This window comes from Barbus barbus (assembly GCF_936440315.1).
Source record: "Barbus barbus genome assembly, chromosome: 34".
In the NCBI taxonomy this organism is placed as follows: domain Eukaryota; kingdom Metazoa; phylum Chordata; class Actinopteri; order Cypriniformes; family Cyprinidae; genus Barbus; species Barbus barbus.
This window is the reverse complement of record NC_136762.1, coordinates 11779739-11803593: the sequence shown is the minus strand read 5'-3', so window position 1 is coordinate 11803593 and position 23855 is coordinate 11779739. Positions and strand designations below refer to the sequence as shown.

Genomic DNA, 23855 nt, shown 5'->3' with positions numbered 1-23855 from the left:
TAAGGGAATAAATGCAAACAGCTATATACCGTTATCAGCATATGTTGAAGTACAGTTTTATAGCACTGCACGAACCAATGGACGTGTAGTTTCACTGCGTGATTGAAAAGGCTTCAGTTGAAGAGGAAAAAATGAGTTTTTCCCATACAAGCGTCTTACAGACGCAGTACTCGTTCCCATATCTCAGGGAACCGAGCTTACGATAGTAACAGAGTACGTTTTTTACACTACCATTGAGAAATTTTAACCAAAGTATGTTACAGACTTTTCATTAAGACCCTAAAGAATCATATCAACTTGTGGAAAATGGGCATACGATGACACCTTTAAAAAATGGAAATGGCCCCCTGGTTAAGAACCACTGTAGAAAGCACATCTAAGCTGCTGATTCAGAGGCAGCACAAAAGTATACAGATTCATAAGCATGGGAAAAATGCATAAATGAAGAAAAAACGATTTCAAAACAAAGCTCCAGCTTTAAATCTCAAGTACTAACCTACAGGAGTCCATCATACTTACACTGATTGAATTCAATCAGTGGACAGAAAATGAAGGTATTGAGGGCAACCCACATAGAGGAGGTTGCTGGCTTCTGTTTGGTGCTTCTCTCTGAGGCTTCATCAGGCTGTTTCCATCTTCTCACCCAAGCTCTGCCAACAGGCCCCTTACTCCTTGACTCCACAGGGATTCTGCTCTAACTTCCATCTGTGCTCACATAAACAATCACTGCCCTAACAACGCCCTCACCAAACTAATACATATGTAATCAAAATGATTAGGCAATGCCAATGATTGAAATGTAATTACTTGAAATAGTAAACGAACAAAAACAAAACCTCAGCCCAGAGCTGCTGCATAGGGATGTAACTGGCTCCCAAGACGTGAGTTTATAGATTTACAGAGCGTATCTCAAAAAAGTCTCCAAATCCCTAATCGGTCTGGTGTGGCTCCAGCTGTCAGTCACGCATGTGATTCCTTAAATAATCAGTTCGTCAATCAGGTAGTCCTTAGGGAAGGCATCCCAGATCCTTTAGATCAGAGATTGATGAGATTTCTACCTGCGAGGAACTGCAATTAACTGGAGTGTCTGCTTTAAAGGTCCTAATGAGTCCCTATTAAATTGATTTATAGAATCATTATCACCTTGCTATGAAAAAGTAAAAATGGTAGCATGGATAATACATAAGTCAAATTTTAAAAAGTACCTACTGCTTTCACATCAAGGGGAGCAGATGGAATAAAAGCAATCCCTCAAACTCTGTGAGTTTAGAAGCCAGTCAAGTACAGCAGGACACAAAGAGCTTGTTTGACTGATGAAAAGCCAGACAGTATTCAGAAACAAAGAATAAAAGCTAGGTACTTCTAACGAAAAAAAAATCATCACGTCTCTGGCTTATCTAACTAGCTGTATTGCTGATTTTACAAGATTTGACATCAATGGACTTTGCATAAAGGACGAGCTCATCTTTAATGCAGAGTAAGGATATTTGAAAGAAAAGTCCATCATTCTAGCCAAAGATATTGAATGGTCTACTCAGCCAATAACTTTGCATGCCAAACAAACTGTGCTACACATGGGATAAATGACAACTGATTTCAATAAAATCTGAAATTAGGACATCGCCAACCATGTTAAAATTGCAAAGCACAAATATATATCCATAATAATAAAACACATTAAAGAATAAGAAATAAAAATAAAGTTTACCAACTAAAAAAAAACAGCTTGTTTTTGAAACTGACATCTTTGTGTGTTGTTCTTTACACATTTAATGCTACTGACAATGTACAATCGGCCTTTTTGCATGTGAAATGTCACTGAAATTTCACCATTTATGACCACACCTTAGAACGTGACACTATTTCATAACAGCAGTGTTTTTATGATGCCTCAAAATGTTGCCTATGTAGAAGGGTTAACCAAATGTTCTGACAGCTAATTGTAATATTTGAAGGATGGATGCAGCAGGATGTCAATATTGGGCAGGAACCAACAGATGTCACTCAAGTGTTCCAGCACTGCACACAGATCAATCAAGAACAACCCTCTATTTCACTCCACGACAGGATCAGACAACATCCAGACGGCTCCGCTGAACTCAAGTTGGCTGGAATCTGGACAAGAAGACCCCCCGCTACCTGCATGTGAATGTAGCTTCAGCACTGTTTTCTAATTAACATCAGTCTTTAGCACACCAGGTAGAAAGCCCCCTATTTGACAGGCTAATTAATCTGGAAATCGCGAGTGCCCATAGACTTCAGTGCACCTCCAACATTTAATCCTGTCAATAAAATGTCTCAAATGTAATGGACTATTGGGAAATAAGACTGGGATTCAATATAATTAATGCTAAGTTTAGAAACAGAAAATTTCCAGTTGAAGAAAACATTAGAGCTAAGCGATATAGTTCTAGATGATGTCAATATCTTTCAATCTTTTGATGCCTTTAAATGTTTCTATTTCAAATAAATGCTGTTCTTTTGAATTTTCTATTGATTAAAGATTCCTGCTAAAAAGATATAATGGTTTCAACAGAACATTAAACAGCACAACTGTTTTCAATAATAATAATAATAACAAGAAATGTTTCTGGAGAACAAAATCAGCATATTAGAATGATTTCTGAAGGATCATGAGACACCAAATATAATATGGCAATGTTTGGGAAGTCGTGGCCTAATGGTTAGAGAGTCGGACTTGTAATCCAAAGGTTGCGGGTTCGAGTCCCCGGCCGGCAGGGATTGTAGGTGGGGGGAGTGAATGTCCAGCGCTCTCTCCACCCTCAATACCACGACTGAGGTGCCCTTGAGCAAGGCACCGAACCCCCAACTGCTCCCCGGGCGCTGCAGCATAAAATGGCTGCCCACTGCTCCGGGTGTGTGTTCACGGTGTGTGTGTGTGTGTTCACTGCTGTGTGTGTGCACTATGGATGGGTTAAATGCAGAGCACGAATTCCGAGTATGGGTCACCATACTTGGCTGAATGTCACTTCACATAATATTTCACACTATTATTGTTTTTACTGAATTTTTGTCAAATACATCCATCCTTGGTGCATATAAACAGACTTTCAAAACATCACAAAAATCTGACCTACACACATTTTATTTTAAATAATTACTTACACATCTTTAAACAATATATATATATATATATATATATATGCCAAGGCATGCCAATTCTAGCTGCTGCCACGGGTTGTTTTTCTAATTTAAACGATTCATCAGTTTGAGGATTAGCCAAATTATTCTCATTTCCTACAGACATGAACCTGTATGTAGTATACATTTTTTGGTATAATGAGTGCATTTCTTTTGGACTGAGTCATAGTATTAATCACAGCATTGGTCTCGAAAGAAGCATTTATGCATGACGAGCAATTTCACTATAGGGACCGCCTAAAGCTAACATCACTTTCATCTTGCAAGAAGAAGCATTGTAGCACAAGACACTTGAAAACTAAACTTATAGGGGCTTGGTGGGGTCAACCTCTCATTTAGCTCATTTATCGCTCTGTCGCATCAGCTTAAGTCTCCATCCCCCTGAGTGCCGTCCAATAGACCAATCATATTGCACACGGGAGGAAAACCAAAATATGAGAAAAGGCAACCTGAATAATTGAGGCGAAGGGGGAATTATCTTGAGCAATACCAGCATGCACAGTCTGAGGTAAAACGGCATTTTCCATAAACGATGCCAAAAGTATGTGGAACACAGGACAACAAACAGCTCTAAGAACTCAATAATATATGGCAATGTTTTTATGGAAATTGACATCTGGTTGTGTGTTAGGGGTTTTTATACAGTGGATTAACATCACCGGTATCACTCAATATGGAAAAGTAAATCGATACGTAATTGCTGTGTACTTGCATATGCCACAGGCAATAAATCCCAGGAGAGAGCAATATTTTGTACATAAATTCGATTTGGACATAGCTACTACACGAGCAAACCTTGCAGACATGTACACTATTCGCCTTCCAGGTTACACTAAAAGAAGTACTAGCAGAGCTTTCAAAAACTAAATATAACACAAGAAGAGCACTGAGCAGAATACTTCTCTGCAGCATTGCCTTGAAGCTAAGAGCCACTTAAAGTTTCACAAATGTATGGATGGACCTTTACACAAAGAACGAGACATTAATAAATGCGGCTACATTATGTAAAAACTAAGCCTGAAAGAAACTTCAAAAAACTCCAAGCAGCGAGAAAGTGAAGAATCACGACGTTTATTTCACTAATGACTCATGCTAGCTAACTCTTACCATTACAAGAATAGACTAGATAAGAACAAAGAGTAAGAAAAATCAATGGAGACAGCTGAGACATGATGCTGCTTAATGAAGCCTGACGCCTGTTTCCTCTGTTTTCATGGAAAAAATTTAAAATTACAGATTTGTTTGGCAAGCAGCTGGTTGAACAATTTCTGTGACATGGGTGGTTAATGTAAAACATAATGAGTTATAAAATGCCATTTCAGATTACAGCCTCCTTTGTTCTCGAGGATATGAGCTAGAGATGTGCATTTGGGTCATTTTGACTGCTCAAGTCCTCCGGGTGAGGTTGATGGGTAGCTGGTCTATGTTCAAGACTTTCACTGATGTCTCCGGCCACTGCTTCAAGCATTAGTTCACTTCCACAGTAAACATTTCCTGATTATTTACTCATCCCCATGTCATCCAAGATGTTCATGTCTTTCTTTCTTCAGTCAAAAAGAAATTAAGGTTTTTAGGAAAACATTCCAGAATTTTTCTCCACATGTGGACTTCAACAGGGACCAACAAGGTCTAAATTGCAGTTTCAGTGCAGCTTCAAAGAGCTCTACACGATCCCAGCTGAGGAATCAGCCGAGTCTTATCTAGAGAAACGATCTGTCATTTTCTAAAAATAAATAAATAAAATTTATATATATATATTTTTTTTACCTGCAAATGCTTGTCTTGCACTAGGTCGACTTCACTCATTACATAGTCACGTTGGAAAGATCACCTGTGATGTTTGGCGGAAGTACCGACCCAGTGTTTACAAAGCGAATGTGTAAAGACTAAATCAAATGCCCTTTACAAAAAAACAATGATGTTGGATGATATAGAATTTGGACGCGAAAAATCAGATGGAGTTTGATACTACTTCTGCCTACATCACCAGTGGTCCCTATAAAATTCCACTATATACAGAAAAAAAAACCTGGAATGTTTTCCTCAAAAACCTTAATTTCTTTTCGATTGAAGAAAGAAATACTAAAGTTTCTTGGATGACATGGGCAGGGCTCCAGACAAAAAAATCGAGTAAGGAGCCATTGGCTCCTATAAAAGAAAAACTTAGGCGCCAAATTATTGTTTTAGGTGCCACAGAATAAAAGTGGTTTATTTTATTATTATCATTTTATTGTTCCCCCCTATTTTAACATTTCAATCATTTTGTCATGTGTTTATATCTTATCTTTTCTAGGCTTTATCAGCATTTTAATCCATCTTAAAGGTTCACTTAAAGAGTGAATTAAATGTCTTTTACAACTTGAAATATACAGTCACAAAGAATTGTTTGTTACACAGAATCTGTACCAATATCATGGACCATAAGCATCACTTGGCAACTGAGTGCAGTGCATCCTATAAATGTTGTCACGTCTTTCACACATTCAGTCTGTTTTTCTTCATTAGTAAAATGCAATTTTATAGGAGGAGTTGAATCATGTACAACAGAATAAGTAAAAATATTAATATGCAACAGCGCATGAATATAGCAAAACGCTCCTCTTTATAGTTATTTTTCTAGCTGACTGATGAGTTTATGGACACTGAGTGGTTATTCTGAGGTAAATGTATTACAATGCAATGTTTACAAGCTTTATACATTTCCTCAGTTTGAAACACTGAATGAGCTTTTACATAAAACATTTCAGTAAGTTGTACTATAGGCTTTCTTATTGCCTACCTTTTGATCATGTTCATTTCATACTATAGTAGTAAATCGAAATATATAATGGGTTCACTTGCTGCTTTAACTGAGGTGCTAAAGAGATCGCGCCTGAGCATTAAGTGCGATACTCTCCGCTCGCGCGATCCGGACGCATACACGGACCGTGTGGACTCGGGGTACTGGTGTTTATATTACCGAAAGTGTGCGCTTGTGGTCCTCATTAAAGAGCACCCAAACCGCATAATTTGAATTTCGTAGCATTTTAAAGCTGATACTTTGTTTATTAAAAAGTAAGACAGCACAGAGCTTTTTGCGATTACTGGATGGCAAGTGCGCTTCAAATAACAGGAAGTCCATGCATTAACAGAACACAACATATAGACTAAGATCTCGATAAGAAGAAGCCATATTAGTAATGATTATAAATGAGAATTGTTGACGATATTGCCAGTATCCACAGAGCTAACAGCTTTACCTGTTGAAGTTTGTTCAAGTTGTGCACGAAATAGACACGGCTTTTCTGCACTTGCACTTTGGGGCTGTTTACACCTGGTCACTTCATGCATTTTTTCCTGATCGGATAGCTATCTGATCCTGAAAAGACCAGGTGTAAATGCCATCCGAAACGCATTCGAGACAGATATAAATCCAATCGCTCGAACCACTTCAGGAGGTGGTCTGGGCGAAACCGGACAAGTGTAAATGCATCTGGTTGTTGAAACCACATATGGTAATTTTACTCCTCCCATAATATTAAAATAATAGACGTGTGAGAGCGTTTTATAGGCTATATGGCATGTTATAGTCAGATATGACAGCGCAAGGCAACAAGCATCACCGCGGATGAGTAGCGTATTTCTTCAGCAAGCGACGCGCAAACTGAATGAACCTGAAAGTAAGTCGCAGACGCTCAACACACAATCTTCTTCATTAAAAGTAGCGAGACTAGCCTATCTTTCCAGTGCTGATGCCGCGCGCTCTCTTGTTGCGGTCTCTGATATTGAAATTAGCTGATAATTAATAAAATTATCCATTGCTTTCATTGACGTGAACTCCGTTATATTTGCATATGAAGCGGGAATTGAAGAACGGATTTATATCCGTTTTGCGAAGACACATTTATGTGGCCAAGTGTAAATGGGGAAACGTTTGAACAAATCATATAGATATCCGATCAGAGAAAATGCATGAAGTGACCAGGTGTAAACAGGCCCTTTCAGGTCTCTCACTGCGTTCAGCAGACTGTGTGCGGCAGAGACGAGGACTGTTTGAAACTCTTTTCCAGTAAAACTTTGATGCGCATCGTCTTATGTAAGTTTAATACGTGAACATAACAAAAGATGTGAGCGCAAAACAATCGGGAAAAAAGTCCTTTCATGCAAATATATATAGTCGCCAGTGGCGACCTCAGCAAAAACTTCACTCGCAAATTAATATTTTTGGTCGCAAATGCGACCATTTTAGTCGCAGTTTGGAGCCCTGCATGGGGGTGAGTAAATTATCAGGATTTTTTTTGTATTCTGGTGGAAGTGAACTAATCCTTTCATGTCTCACATCACAATGTCTTTTTAAGTGTGTCAAGTTAAAAATACTTTTAAAAACTGCATTTACATTTCATCCATTCATTTGAGTGCTGTTGTGGTCTCAGTTTCCCAATCACAAAGTACAACCTAAATGCCCCACCATAAATAAAATAAATACCAACTTCACCCAAAAATGAAAGACATCTACTCATTCTCATGCTGTTCCAACCAACATCCAAAGATGATTTTTTTTTGAAGAATGTTGGTAACCAAACAGTTTTATAATTTTAAATTAAGTTTTAAGTTAAGTTTTAATTTAAGTTTAATTTTATACAGGTTTAGAACGACATGAGGGAGAATATATAAACTATCCCATTAGACCCAGGTACACTCAGATGATGTCCATGTAAATGTTTTTACCACTGTAGAACATTTGTAGTATCTTCATGTAATCTACATAAACCATGAACTTTAATATACGAAGTACGATTGATGACAGGAACCATAACATTTCCATTTATGAGCTCTTACCCTGCGTCTGGTTGATATGGCCCAAGGTTTCTATCTGTTCAACGAGATCATTAGAGTTCCACTGACTCATGCCCAAAAGCATGGCCGTCTTCCCCTCCAGCACCTCTGAAAGAAATCACACACAAACACACATTCAATGAGAGCAGCATATGAGGAGAATGAGACAATCAATCATTTAGCTCATCAGCAGAATAATGCTGTGCTCATTTAAGATGGAATGCAGCAGTACATCAAAGACTATTAACATTCATCGAATTATCTTTAAATACAGCTAGAGCCATAAAGTGATGTCCGTCTAATGAGCACAGAGCGAGCGATCAGCCACTCCGCCGGTCCTTGTGAGACAGCCCCTGAGTGCTTGATGGAGAACTCGGCTGTGAGGTTCACAGCGTGTGACAGCGAACTGCAAGCTGCTGATCTCGCTGGGCCGATATTTCAGTGTGGAAGAGAGTTTGTGACAGGGCTCTGTCAGGCCTGCTCGTCTGCATCACCCGCTCGAGCCGATCGGCTGCTGTTTGTTGCATGCTATTCGCTAGACTGTCATTTGAATTTGTTTTTGAGTTGGCTCAAACAAGGGTATTCAAACATACACATGCACGCTCACAGAAACAATGCGAGAGAAGCTTGGAGTTGAGAGACGAAGGGTTTTAAATCATAATCCAAATACTGGCAGTTACTGAGTCGTGTCGAATGGAATGGTGCTTAGAGAAAGCAGGAAGAACATAGATCTTCTGAAGTGTGAAATGTGCTTAGCACAAAGAAGAGCAAAGACAGCAGCCCGGCTCCTGAAGGAGAGACAACCACCTATTTCAGTAAATAAAACATAAACTGCTAATGCACAAGAGTCTGCAGCAAGGCTCACTGAGAAAGGATGATAGAAAAAAGTGGGAGTTAAAAGGAGAAAAAGAGAAAAAAAAAAAAAAACATTGTAAAAATGTGGGAACATACTTTCAGAAAGAAAGTGGATGAGCTTTGCAGAAGATTTCATTTTAAAGTATTCAGTGTAATCTGCACAATTATGAAAAACCGTTCATGTTATGTACATTGAATTATTGTATACTAGTTACTATGGAAGTTAGGGATGTGCAAAACTACAGACTTTTATGGTTTTTATGAAAAGACGTAACAAAATGCATTTTTAGGGTTGTCAAAGTAACATTAAAATATGTATTCATATTCATTTATTTAGAAAACCACTTTAAACAGACTTGAATCAAATTTGAAAATATTTATCTTCAGATTTATATATCTAACATTTAAACGGCAGAAAAGGATCAAGATACACAGTTAAAATAATAAAAAAGTTTGTATTTATAATAAAATATAATAATTATATTACATTTAAAAGACAATTCCAATAAAATAAATAATACATTTTACCAATAAAAATAAAATTAGCTTTTTATTACTTGCTTACATAGCTTCAGTACAGTAAGAGCATAAAAGTCAAAACACATTAACAAGAAACATCATCTTAAAACACAACGCAATTCATGATGCGAAACACGGTGAAAAATTACAGCCAAATCTGAATTACACAGATCAGCAACTTAAAACTATCACAGAACAATGTGCAACACTTCAATAGACTAACAGACAGAGATTTTCAGCAAATAAATTCTCTTTTATTATACAAAACTATCATAGACCTCAAAAAACAGAGCCGAATTGCGTAACAACTGGAACGCTGCTCACAGCAGGAGATCTGAAGTCTGACCATAATTGTCCTGAAATGTAATGTTGAAGGCGGAGTGTTTGTTAAACAATCCGCACTTGACGCCTGTAGCAACAGCAGCAGTGCTTTAAAGAGAATGAATTTAGGGAATGAAGAAACTTCTCAAAGAATTTATTCTGCTAACAGTCTAACAGTAAGTATCACTGCCAGCAAGATAAAGATAAATCACTCTCTAAGAAGTTGTGTCTTTAAAAGCACATTTATAAAATATTAAAACAAAAGTTTTACTATTTTAATTAGTCAACCTCACTAGACAAACATCCTGACCTATCCCTAATGAAGGTGTATAAAAACAAAAGCCCCTGAGTGAGTAACTCAAAATATAAAATTCATAAAAAAGTGCATGAAACTGTGACTGAAAAGACAGACGAGCAAAGTGCATAAAGGTGGGGAAACATTTTGTTTGAAGGCTATTAAAAGAAAAAAGACTTTAAAAGGAATCTGAAACTTAATTTCACGAATTCTAGAATGACTTGCAGGTAATTAGTTCATGGAGGCCCAGAGCTTATCCATTAACATTCTTCAAATCTTCTTTTGCTCAGACAAAATAAAGACAAAGATAGGACATGTCCATGTGGGCTAGAAGATGGGCAAATACTGGTGGATTTCAGCTGGTCCTATTTCCAATTCTTTCCTAGGAACATCTTCAGTATATGAACCAAATTTGCAACACAAGCCTCAGTCAACAACATTCACATTCATTGTATGAAAAAAAAAAAAAAAATGCAAACCTATAGTCAGCTTCATTAAAAGTTAAAAGTAGTAAACCCAAGAGCATTTTCTACATGTCTTAATTTTTAACATATTTTGTCCAACTAATACTTTTTTGCTTGACCAGAATATGACCGTAGATGCCTGTGGCAGTCTAGAGGCAATGAACATAAGACAGCGTTGTCTGTCTGACAGAGTTTCATGAAAACAGGCTTTTCCTGGAAAATCTTCCAAATGAAGGCCCATATTTGGTTATGAAAATCACACGTCTTGACCTTCCCAACGCTGAGATTTAAAATTCCAACTAAAATACTAAGAAGAAATGTATTTTCCTTACGCGATTGGCTGTGACTGTTTTGCAACTTGGAGATGTGTCCATGTATGCCACAATTTAACATTTAATAAAGCACAGTTGCATATGAATTCAAATAAAAGACAAGCTGTCAACTCTCAGATGGCTAATGATATTCATAAAATCATAAAAAAATACTGATGCTAAGATGCTATTTTCAATTAACAGTGTATTTATTTTAAAATGTAAGGTAACATGATTTTCAGATATGCTTTATAATCTGACAGAGGTTATAAATAGCCGATTTCTATAGTTGATTTGTCAATGCAGATGAATCTTGTGTACAAAGGTCCCAGGGCTACCAGACTACAGAGAGCAATCAATGCAACAGAAAAACACTTCAGCTCAAAATGCAAAGCCTGTGTAGGTAATGCATGCTAATCAATTAGCATTAAGAGTCACAATGAATGACTGCGAATGCATACAGCAATCTGTCTCCAGCTGAACTTCCCACAGTTTTAAATGAGGGTCCGATCTTATTCCAGGCTGTACAAATGGGCTCCGTTTAAGCACACTCTGACAAATCTCATTACTCAAATGCACACGCTCTAATAACAGACCTAAATTAACCTCCTTAGACATTTGCCAACATGTCAGTTAAAAACGATTCTGAACACACTCATTCATAATCAAAACAGCTTTGTCCTTAAACACCCCACGACAACACTTATCCAATCTTGAATTATTTCCTATTAAAAGTTGGTTTGGACAAATTGAAAAAATAAATAAAAAAATTACATTTTCAACTTTTATTTGCATTTGGCGCTTAGGTCCTGGTCACACGTCTCAGGTTGCATCCTACAGAGACAGTCCATGATGCGACTTGAAGGAGATCAACCCAGCGGATATGAGAGGTATGAACAGGGCAAGTGAGAGTCTGACATGTGAAAGGGGTTCATGTGTCAGAGGTGAAGGCAGGCTGACAAAGCTGGAACCGTGATGAGCCTCAATTTCCCTGCCGCTCGGCGGCATCTTTAGCACATAATGACTGACAGGGGTCAATCTCACAGGCCAGTGAAGAGAAGTCAACAACAGCCAGTTGCAGAGAGTATCCACACAGTCCCGCAGAGACATACAGTGGGTACGGAAAGTATTCAGACCCCCTTAAATTTTTCACTCTTTGACATATTGCAGCCATTTGCTAAAATCATTTAAGTTCATTTTTTTTCCTCATTAATGTACACACAGCACCCCATATTGACAGAAAAACACAGAATTGTTGACATTTTTGCAGATTTATTAAAAAAGAAAAACTGAAATATCACATGGTCCTAAGTATTCAGACCCTTTGCTGTGACACTCATATATTTAACTCCGGTGCTGTCCATTTCTTCGGATCATCCTTGAGATGGTTCTACACCTTCATTTGAGTCCAGCTGTGTTTGATTATACTGACTGGACTTGATTAGGAAAGCCACACACCTGTCTATATAAGACCTTACAGCTCACAGTGCATGTCAGAGCAAATGAGAATAATGAGGTCAAAAGAACTGCCTGAAGAACTCAGAGACAGAATTGTGGCAAGGCACAGATCTGGCCAAGGTTACAAAAAAAATTCTGCTGCACTTAAGGTTCCTAAGAGCACAGTGGCCTCCATAATCCTTAAATGGATGACGTTTGGGACGACCAGAACCCTTCTTAGAGCTGGCCGTCCGGCCAAACTGAACTATCGGGGGAGAAGAGCCTTGGTGAGAGAGGTAAAGAAGAACCCAAAGATCACTGTGGCTGAGCTCCAGAGATGCAGTCGGGAGATGGGAGAAAGTTGTAAAAAGTCAACCATCACTGCAGCCCTCCACCAGTCGGGGCTTTATGGCAGAGTGGCCCGACGGAAGCCTCTCCTCAGTGCAAGACACAAAAAAACACCTGAAGGACCACAAGATGGTGAGAAATAAGATTCTCTGGTCTGATGAGACCAAGATGGAACTTTTTGGCTTTAATTCTAAGCGGTATGTGTGGAGAAAACCAGGTACTGCTCATCACCTGTCCAATAAAGTCCCAACAGTGAAGCATGGTGGTGGCAGCATCATGCTGTGGGGGTGTTTTTCAGCTGCAGGGACAGGACAACTGGTTGCAATCGAGGGAAAGATGAATGTGGCCAAGTACAGGGATATCCTGGACGAAAACCTTCTCCGGAGTGCTCAGGACCTCAGACTGGGCCGAAGGTTTACCTTCCAACAAGACAATGACCCTAAGCACACAGCTAAAATAACGAAGGAGTGGCTTCACAACAACTCCGTGACTGTTCTTGAATGGCCCAGCCCAATTGAGCATCTCCGGAGAGACCTAAAAATGGCTGTCCACCAACGTTTACCATCTAACCTGACAGAACTGGAGAGGATCTGCAAGGAGGAATGGCAGAGGATCCCCAAATCCAGGTGTGAAAAACTTGTTGCATCTTTCCCAAAAAGACTCATGGCTGTATTAGATCAAAAGGGTGCTTCTACTAAATACTGAGCAAAGGGTCTGAATACTTAGGACCATGTGATTATTTCAGTTTTTCTTTTTTAATAAATCTGCAAAAATGTCAACAATTCTGTGTTTCTGTCAATATGGGGTGCTGTGTGTACATTAATGAGGAAAAAAATGAACTTAAATGATTTTAGCAAAGGCTGCAATATAACAAAGAGTGAAAAATTGAAGGGGGTCTGAATACTTTCCGTACCCACTGTATATCCACACACACAACCTCTGTGATTTCACAAACACACCTTTGCAGTGTCGCTCACACAAAAAGCCATTAAGTTCGCACTCCAAGCCTGAGCCAAAACACTTCACTGTGGCTTCTCCTGACAAAAAGTGATTGCTAAACAAACCCTCAACCACTAGAAAACAGATCTCAAGTCCAGCCCTGCTTCATCTCCTGAGTCTCCTTTGGTTACGGCGTGGGATATTTATGTATGTATGTTGCTGTTTGCTCTTATTTGGTTTGGTTCCTGTTCTCATTATTAGTTAATCACCTTCATTGTGTTCACCTGTGTTGTATTAGTCATCTCATTAGTTCCCATTGTTTGGTTCTTTCTTACAAGTCCTCAGTTCTCCCTTACTCTTTGTCCTGGATTGATGTTTATTAAATGGATTACATGAGTTTGTTTATGAAATGGATTACAAATTGTAATGAAAGAATCTTTACGTTTACTCCTTCATCGTACACTATTGCTACAACCATGTCCCGACTCCCGTGACATTGATTTATTTATTCATACAGTCATTCAATTATTTAATGTTATTCTAATTATAATTTTTTACAATGCATCACATCTGACATAACTACACTACTTTTCAAATATTTGGGGTCAGTAAGATGTATTTAATGTTTTTGAAAGCATTCTCTCATGCTCACCAAGGCTGCATTTATTTGATAAAAAAGCAGTAAAATTGTCCATTGAATTTGAAATAACCATTTCTTCAGTGTCACATGATCTTTCAGAAGACTTTAGAATATGCTGATTTGATGCTCATGAAATATTTCTTATTATCAAAGTTGAAAATAGTTGCTAAATGATTTTCCTTAAACTCATTTTATAAGAAAAGCATTTTATTTGAAATAAAAATCTTTTGTAACATTTAAATATTTACTTCCACTTAGTTTAGATAAATTTAATGTGTCCTTATAGAATGAAACAGTTTCTTTAAAAAATAAATAAAAAAATACTGACCCTAACCTTTTGCACAGTAGAATATTTCAAAACAATCTTATTTCAAATATCTCAATCACAGCAGGAGAAAGCAAAAACAATCACCTTTATAACTATGCTTAATTATTTTCTGATACACAAAATGAGGATTATAATAAATTTAGAAATGCAAGAACACATTGAATGCTCTGAAAAGTTTGGCAGTCACTGTCATTAATAAACAACTTAGTGTTGGTCCCTCTGTGCCTGGAGCCTTGGTCATCCTCTCAGCATATTCCCTATAATGCACTGTGACAGTATAATACATATAATACAAGTCCCTTTAAGGCAAGTCATTTCAGTCAGTGGTCATCTTGGTAATGCATTTGGGCACTTATTTTCTGTGCGGGCAATAGTGTCACCATACTTTTCTAGAGTAAACAAACCCTCTCATTATCATTCAAGAATCATGTTAATGCAAAACATTTATTTCGACAGCTGCTATTTTAAGTGTCATGATTTCTCACTTTTCTCAATAATTTTTCTGCAAGTGGTCTCTTCTTTCATTCTAAATCTTCTCTAAGCTGAGAAAAAACTACTAGAGTGTGTTGGTAAGAATTTATGTTTTTAAAATAAATAAACAAACAAAACAAAACAACCATCCATTTTCTATTTTATTATGTATCTCATTCCCGTGAGGCCAAAACTGTACTTTCAGCAGCCATTATTCAATTTTCTATTCCATTATTCTACATGATTCTTTGAAAATGAAAGAGATAGTTCACCCAAAAAAGAAAATTCTATCATTAATTACTCACCCTCATGTCGTTCCAAACCCGTAAGACCTTCATTCTTATTCGGAACACAAATTAAGATATTTTTGACGAAATCCGAGAGCTCTCTGACCCTCCCACAGACAGCTTGAGGTGGATTTGTGTGAAAAAGGGTTAATGCGAATAATGGAAGATGGAAACGCATGTGCCGAATAAATTCATCCATGCATATCAAAAAAAGTCATGTAACTGTGGTATGGGACGGCAAAACCTGACTAACCAGTGGACTGATCAGCATCTGAAATGTTGTTATGGTCATTCTGAAATGCTAGAGCAAAGTCTGTGGTCAAAGTATTTATGTATAATTGCCTCCCAGATCTGTCTTACACAACTCCGTTTCCAAACAGCAGGCATCCCCCTCCGAAAGCAATGACCGCATTTATTTTGTTTAGTCTGCTCGCACTGAGGCAGGGGCGGACTGGCCAACTGGACGTTCTGGAGAAGTCCAGAACGGCCGTCCATCCAGCGGCCGTCGGCCTGGCTGGTTCATCAAAGAAAAAGTGTCAGATTAAGTGGCGAGGAGTATCTATTTACACTAACTCCACAACGTGTGATTGGGATTGTCAAGACTACAAAAGGACAGCCAATAGATGTCGGCTCCAGTGGCGCAGATGGTAAAGCGTCTGTCATACTCCTTTTGACGCGATCGACCCGAGTTCGAATCTGCCTTTTGGCTATCTTTTTTTTCTCCCTTTTCAAATTTCAAAATCACATCAGAAAAGCATTTATTTTTTTAATAAAAATTAAGCCAATAATCAAAAAGTTGAAAATAAAGTATCGGGTAGGGTTAGGGTAGGTGTAGGGAGGGCTTTATTGTCCCAATAAAGTGGTATCCATTTAATAATCTGAATTAAAATGAAAACTTACACTCACTCAATAAGTTATTATTGCGTACTGTTTTATAATGTATTGCAATACTAAGGTGCAGATAATTGCCACTATTTGCAATAAGTAGTATACATAGCAGAAAATCCTGCTATTTTAACAGTGTAAATAGAATCTATTGCTAAGAAAATGTTATTTTCCCTTCAAATAGCCGCTGCCTTAAGTGATTCTACAACGGGTTACATTTGAGAGATATTGAGTTAGAAAATACAGTAAATGAAGTCGCCTATAAGGTGATTAGTCTGATTAACATGACACACACACAAAGAGACATATACTCTATTTAAAGAATTCTATTATTTCAGGTTTCTAGATTGTAGGTTTATGTTTATCGTTGTCATATTCTACATTTTGCATTCTGCTCTTTTTATGTAGTTTTCAAGTATTTTAGTTCATACAATAATATATATTTATTTCAATCCCCTGCTAAAAAAAAAAGAAAAACAGCACATAATTTGTAATGGTTTTACTGATTTATAATGAGAATTGTATTGGTTTTAATGGAAACTGTTATGGTGCCTGTTGGTCTCTACTAGTAATTGGTCGTTTAAAAAAACAAAACACTAAATCCTAATATAATATGTCCCAAAACACAACAGGAAACCATTATTTAATTGTTTTAATGGTGAAAAGTTGATAGTTTGCAATGTTTGTCATGGTATTTTGTAGTGGAAATCATTAGAAATTCTGTGATGATTTCTATTGTTTTTGTCAGCAGGGTCACCATGGGTTTTGTGATGTTATTTTCCATAAATGCGACAGGATTGCTGCAATATTGTGAGATATAGTGACTGTTTGTACTGTAGTTGTGGTGGGTGAAAAATGTTATTATATATGAAAATTATTATATTCATTTGCTTCTCCTACGTTTCTTAGTGATTTACAGTGCCAGTTTATGAGGAAGTGACGATTTTGTTCTCTCTGATTTGTTGGATGGAAACAGTGCTTATTTGGCAAATGTTTTATGCGATATTACAATTTTGTGCATAAGTTAAATTCACAACTTTGGATGGAAACCCGGCTACTGTCAGTTTTGATCAATTTGATTAAGAAAAACTAAATGTGCAACATTTTGAATGGTAGTGCATGTAAAAAAAATGCAAGTTCATCAAAACAAAGCCTAATGATGGAATATATAAAAAAAACTGGCAAAAACACATTAGGGCATTATCTGGCATGTTCCCCATTCCATCCCGCTGTAACATCTGGACTTTAATTGAGGTTTTGTGTTGTGTGGTAAAGCGGGGAGGGCTCATTAAGAATGAATGAGAAATGAAAGTCAGATGTCATGAAATCATGAAAGTTAGATGTGGAAACATGCAGCATACTGATTACATTATACACTGCTACAACCCACTCTTACGTTTTTACTAATGTGGGGTAGACAGACACAAGAGCTCATGTGAATAAATTATAAAGCTGAATAATTTCATTTTGAACACCAAATCAAAGTAACTAATTTGCAGATGCGACTCAAGAGACTGTGATCTTGTTCGCACCTCTAATGGAGAATCCCCTGTTTTAGTCACACCTCCATTCACTGACCAAATGTTAGCTCCGGGACTCGACGGCCACAGGTTTAACAGGACATTGTACCATGCATGTTATTCCAAATACAAACATCCTGTCATTTTTTTTTTGGTAATCTAGTATGAAACAAGACTCATTAGTGAAAACAAAATGGGTTGCTTGAGTACAAAACTTATCCTCAAGTTGAAGTGAAGTGAAGTGAAGTGACATACTTCCAAGTATGGTGACCCATACTCGGAATTCGTGCTCTGCATTTAACCCATGCAACGTGCACACACACAGCAGTGAACACACACACACCATTAGGCCACGACCTCCCCTCGTTCCATGGTAAATTCCTTTGGATAATAGCATCAGCTAAATGTAAATGCTTCCTATAGAAAAAGATAATGGATAGTTGCAGTGCTGAGGAAGGCAAAGTGAAGCCCAGTCAATTTAGCTGAAGACGCACATCTTGAGCTATTTATTGTATGGACCTCGATTGGCTCGCTGGCGCAGGGACACTAGTAAGCTGACAAGCACATATGGCTGCAAGTTTTCAACTTGTTGATTGTAAAGGCTTGTTATTTGACCCATATTATAAACAAAAGTACAGTAATGTTAAATCAAGGCTTGGTACGTGATAGACGACATACTACACTGTTCAGTCAGGTCACATCACAACAATCCATATCAAAATAACAGAAAGCCACAGTTTAGCATTTGCATTCATCATGAAAGAGGCCTACAAACCTATTTCATACAGGTTTACAGGTATTTTAGTGCCTGCCTATTTCATAGAAATACATCCATAATGATGTGAGGCACCTGTAATGGACAGCATATGATGGACATAAAAAGAGAGAGAGAGAGAGAGAGAGAGAAAGAGAGAGAGTAGGGCACAGATGCTGAAGAGCTGAAGTCATCAGGTTATTACAAAGGGTTGAAAATAAGTGACACTTACCTCGGGCATCAAAAAACTCATCATCCGAGCTGTCAACAGATTCCTGGGCGATGTTCTGCATGCGCCAGTGAGAAGCGCTATGCTTGCGTAGGGTCGCTAAGGGGAGAACATGAAAAAGATACGATCAAACCAAAGGTCACTAGTGCTGCATGCAATTACTGAGCATTGTGTGACTAATTAATTAGACATGCATGATGACAATGTTATTTAATATTACCACGTGAAGGCGTCCAAAGGAATGGAACGGCTGGCAATTAATCGAAAGTATGTTTTTTAATTAAGACTGGCTAATGTGGAAATCAATGTGTAAAATTTGAGATTCAGGAATTCAAAATGAGAGTGCAGATCATACTTAAGATGGCTTGTCAAAAGGTTGCTTCAATTGATCTTAAAAACCTTTTGATCTAAAAGTTTCTGCTTAAATGCTTGAAATTAGTTGTTATATATATATATATATATATATATATATATATATATATATATATAGTATTTACTTGTCTTATTAGTGTTTAGCGCAGTTGTCGTTGCTAGGAAACGCTTGTTTTGTTTACTGTGTGGAGACGTGCTGATATCACGTTTGGTCTCGTTCTGTCTCGCGTATCTTGTCAGTGTCTGCGCTTGCTTGGCCATTTGTTGTGGAAAAATAAGGAAAGTGTGTTCAGCTAAATTCAGTTAGTATTTTGTTAGATGGGTATAAAAGAGCTTAGTTTACCGCGGCAGTTGTTGTGTGAAGGCCTCCTCATGTGATGACCGAACAGTGTAAAGACCATCGACTCTACCGTGTGACTCCACCGGCAAAAGATATAAGTATCACTTTTGATTTCTCCTCTTTTCTACTACTTGTTTCACTTCTGTTTCAGTTTTTATATCCATTTCTTACTATGTGTCAGTAAGTTGTTGTTTTTAGCATGTGTGTTTGGTAGTGTTATTTCTTAGGATTACTGATGAACTATACTGTCGTGATTTGTATTTAACTATTTGAATTTTAGTTAATGTCTGAATATATTATGTCTGTATAGGTCTTGTATTACGTTTTAGTTTTATTTAATTTGAGTTATTTTAATACCTCAACAAACTAAATGGAAATGAAATGATACATATATATATTTATATATATTGTGACGCGTGTCCCGAGCGCTCGTCAGCGTCGCCCTGGAAACGAAGGAGAAACACCTGCGCGCCATCATCACCAGCCGGCCGGTCACAGCTGAGGCCAATTAACCTTCGGCTACAAAAGCCGCTGTGACATGCACGACGGGGAGAGAGATCTCCTGACGACGCCGGAGCTAATGCCTGGCTTTCTTCTCTTCTCTCCCCAGAAAGCAGAATGTGACCGGCCTGCCAACCCACGAGAGCACCGCCGCAAGTCTTCACGCTGGGAAAGCGCACGAGGAGACACCTGCAAGCACTTCACGGAGCACGTCACTTATCACGAAAGCCACTTTGTAAATAAAGCCACCCTCCGGGGACTTGTTATTTTGAACTCCTCTTGCCGTGACAATATAGATTGAATTTATAAATGTGTATGTATATTTATGTATGTGTGTGGTTATGTGTGTATATATACACATGTATGTTGTTGTTTTCTTTGGTGTTTGGCTTAGTGTTATGTTAGAATCATTATTATACTCTTATACCTTTTGTTCTTTAATATTTTGAATTGTTCTTAGCTTTATTTTTTTCATTTAAATGTTTTGAAATTGTTATATGCATTTGTCATTTGGATTTAATTTATTTTTTTAAATTTGGTAGTATTTATAAAGTTTTAGCTTTTAGTTTTGGATCTGTTTTTAGTTGCTTTAATACTACAATTGATTGCTTCTGTTGTCCTCATTTGTAAGTTGCTTTGGATAAAAGTGTCTGCTAAATGACTTAATAATAATATAGGCAGGTTCTGATGTTTGACTGGTTGTGCAGTTGTTGCCACTATTAACCAGCATTATGGTGTCTCATGCTTTATCTTCAAGGGCTTTAAACAAAAACTTTGACAACACAAATGGACACAAATTCATTCCTTCAATGACTGAAGGCAGAGTACTTACAGAGTACATAACCCAACTAATTATGACAGCTACTATATGACCCAACTTTGCACAAATCATTAGTACAGACATGATGAAAAAAATCTTCACCAAATTATTTCCAAGTAATGACGTGCTCACGAAGCATAGCCGCAATAATCTGGGCCTTTTGGAACAACATGTTCTAATACTCATAGGAGCCCTGGGCTGTTTAAATCTAAAGTTAATAACTTTCTAATCTAATGACAGATAGCGGCAATAATGCAAATTACAAATCAGCGTAAGTCAAACCAAAGTTATCCTCTACCCAATCATATTAAGTGGGCCATGATTTAATAATTATAGATCAGCATCATTGTGAGAACATATAGTGATGGGGATTTTTGACGCTTTATAGCTCAGCAAATTGCTTCAAAGCATTAAATCATTTTGCATTATAAGTAATGTAAATCCAGTAATTCACACATCCAGGCTTAGTGAGCTCACTGCTGCATTCCTAAGGCTTAAAATCAAAGTGCACTGAAACAAGCACAACAAAGAAATCCAACTGTAAGGAATTTCATTTAGATTGATTCATTTAGCAGATGTGACTTACAAATGAAGAAAAACACAAGCACATCATGAAGAACCAATATCAGCAGTGCCACAGTAAATGATTTTGCCCATTTGGTTGGCATTACTTGAGAGGTGTCACCTAAGCTGTCAGTTCTCGTTCTCGTTCTCTTTGCATTATATGGAGATGTTTTGTTTGAAAAGTCTCCATATGCTATACTTCTTTAAATTAAATGCCACTTGGTATGATAAAAATATGGCTTATGTAACCACATTTTTGAGGGCACTGCATATATAAGATTTGTAATATAAAAAAAACATAAAAGGTGAAAGATTACAATAACTGAGCAAAAGTTCCATTTTGTGATCATAACAGTATAGATAGTTAAGAAAGGTTTACCAGCTCAATTATTGTTTTACATAATGATGGTAATCAAATTTAGAGTGGCCACATACACACACACAGTATATTGTTTTAAAGACTTTGATGGAGATTTAATTTTTTTTTTAAATTTAAACTTTTTCCTTTGGGGTGCAGAAGGGCAGGGTGTAATGTTTCATTAATGCAGTCTAAACATTCAGAAATGGCTTTTAAGGCTTGGTAAATAGATTTACAGGAGGAGATAAAGAGGTGCAGATTAGTTTGAACGAGGGAGTCCAGTGAGGCCTGTCTTCAGAGACAGGAGGGTGGATATAACCTCAGTTCCTGCCCTAAAGCATCTCTAATTGAGTCTATTCAGCGTTTCCATTTTCACATTTCTAATCACATCGTCCATAATTCACCCTGGAATGAAGGCTGAGAAAAGGGAAAGTTTGACGTTTTTTTGGCTAAGAATGAATGTATTAGAAAAACAGGAATGGTTTTAACCAGCAACAGTGATGGTCATGGTTTCACAAGCTATAATCAAAATTATATTCTAAGCCAGTGCATAGCTGAACCGAGATAGATTTCATTACAAGTGGCATTGTTTGGCTGGCTTCAGTCTGGCAAGTCATGCAGGTGATGCTTTTGAACTAAAATAGCGTAAAGGATGTACTTCAGTCATGAAATTGGTATGGTCCTCATGAATGATAAATTTATGAAAAACCAAATAATTTCTTATGGTTCTATAAAAGCTAAAGAACAAATAATTTGACCAGCTTCCTTAAAGTTAGGATAGCATGTGCACTTTTTGTTTAACTGCATCATCAAGGGGATTAAATGAAATTGAATGCTGAAAGGAAGTCTTCCTTTAAAATACTCAAAATTGAGGTTTGACTAAAAATTAAATTTCAGCTGAAAGCTCTTAAGGAAAGAGGACTCTGCAATCTCATTTTTTTTAGGACAAAATTTACTTTAGCTTCAGATGTCTGTGCCATTAAATTGGACATGCTATTATTCAGGTAGCTAGCTATAAACATATCAATATCTGTATCCCAATATTTCTTATTCAGTGAGGTTCTAATATTTATCAAGCTGATGGTGGTTAAGATTTGTTCCCAGACATAATCAACAACCTTTAAGCCACTACAACATCTGTCACTATGCACTGAATTGGCAATTTTGTTTCTAAAATGTTATTTACTCAGTATTACTTTTTATCAAACTGCTGTATAAAAACCATTCAAACCTAGAGTTGAATTCTCCATAACCCATCTAACTATGTGTTTAATTTTAGATGGAGTTGTGAGTTATGAATGCTGGGTCATGGATTGTGATTGGGGTCGATATCAAGGTTTGATATGTACCCTCTCCAAGGAGCTTGCACAGTACAAAAATGGCATTTTCTCCAGAGCACTCACGACACGACTCACTGAGAGACTTGCTCTTAATCAAAAACAATCTCTGCTAGATAGGAGCAGCTTTCCTCCAGCAATCTCGCTTTTCTCTCTTTCTTTAATCTCTATTTCTCAGCCTCCCTCTTGCACTTTCTCTCCCAACTTTCAATTCCTTCCTCTTCCCCTCTTCAGCCTCATCCTGTTACCCACGCACTCAAGAAGCTCCTCCGCCATTTCTACTTATTTGTTCATCAGCCTCATGTTAAAGCCCCTCTAGAGAAAAGTGTTAAGGTAAAGGCCATTATGACATCAGATGGCTCCCATTGGCTCACTGCACTGGTTTTAAGGCTGTGTGTGTGACTTGAAAGGGAAGAGACAATAAACAAAGGCCACAAGGGCATACTTGTTGGAAATAATGTGATTCTGTGTACCTTGAATATCAGTCACTTATATAAAAGCATCTTCCAAATGCATAAACCTAAATCAAATGATCAAAATCTATGGTTACACTTTATTAAGGTAACCATGTTACAATGCAATTAAACATTTAAGTAGTGAGTAATATTAAATAGTTACATGTACTTACTATAGGGTTAGGATTAGGGTTTGGCTTAGGGTTACTTGCATGTAATTATGCATAACTTATTGTTATTAATAAGTACATGTAACGTGTAACAAGGACAACTTAAAATAAAATGGTAAAATCTAATTATTTTGAATTGGATTCAAAGTAAATATTATACATAATATTAATTAAACACTTCAATTACTTCAAAATATTTTATTATAAATTATAAATGACGCATTTTTGAACAATAATGCATTTTATATTATTTATGTATACACACACACACACACACATTTATCCTCTATCCAATCCAATAATTTTTTTTTTTATTACATTTTATTTAAATTTAAGTTTAAATTTTAAAAGTTTAAAC

At 37.2% G+C, this 23855-nt stretch overlaps 1 protein-coding gene across 1 annotated transcript in view; it reads right to left on the bottom strand.

Annotated features, from left to right (window-relative positions):
• Window positions 1-23855, bottom strand: part of LOC306853974 (membrane-associated phosphatidylinositol transfer protein 3-like) — a 100996-nt gene that overhangs the window by 66548 nt on the left and 10593 nt on the right. Inside the window, exons 2-3 of the mRNA XM_079391715.1 lie at window positions 18584-18679; window positions 7981-8085 (exon numbers count right to left, since the gene is read on the bottom strand). Coding sequence (XP_079247841.1) covers window positions 7981-8085; window positions 18584-18679 — 201 coding nt within the window. The remainder of the gene's footprint in view (window positions 1-7980; window positions 8086-18583; window positions 18680-23855) is intronic.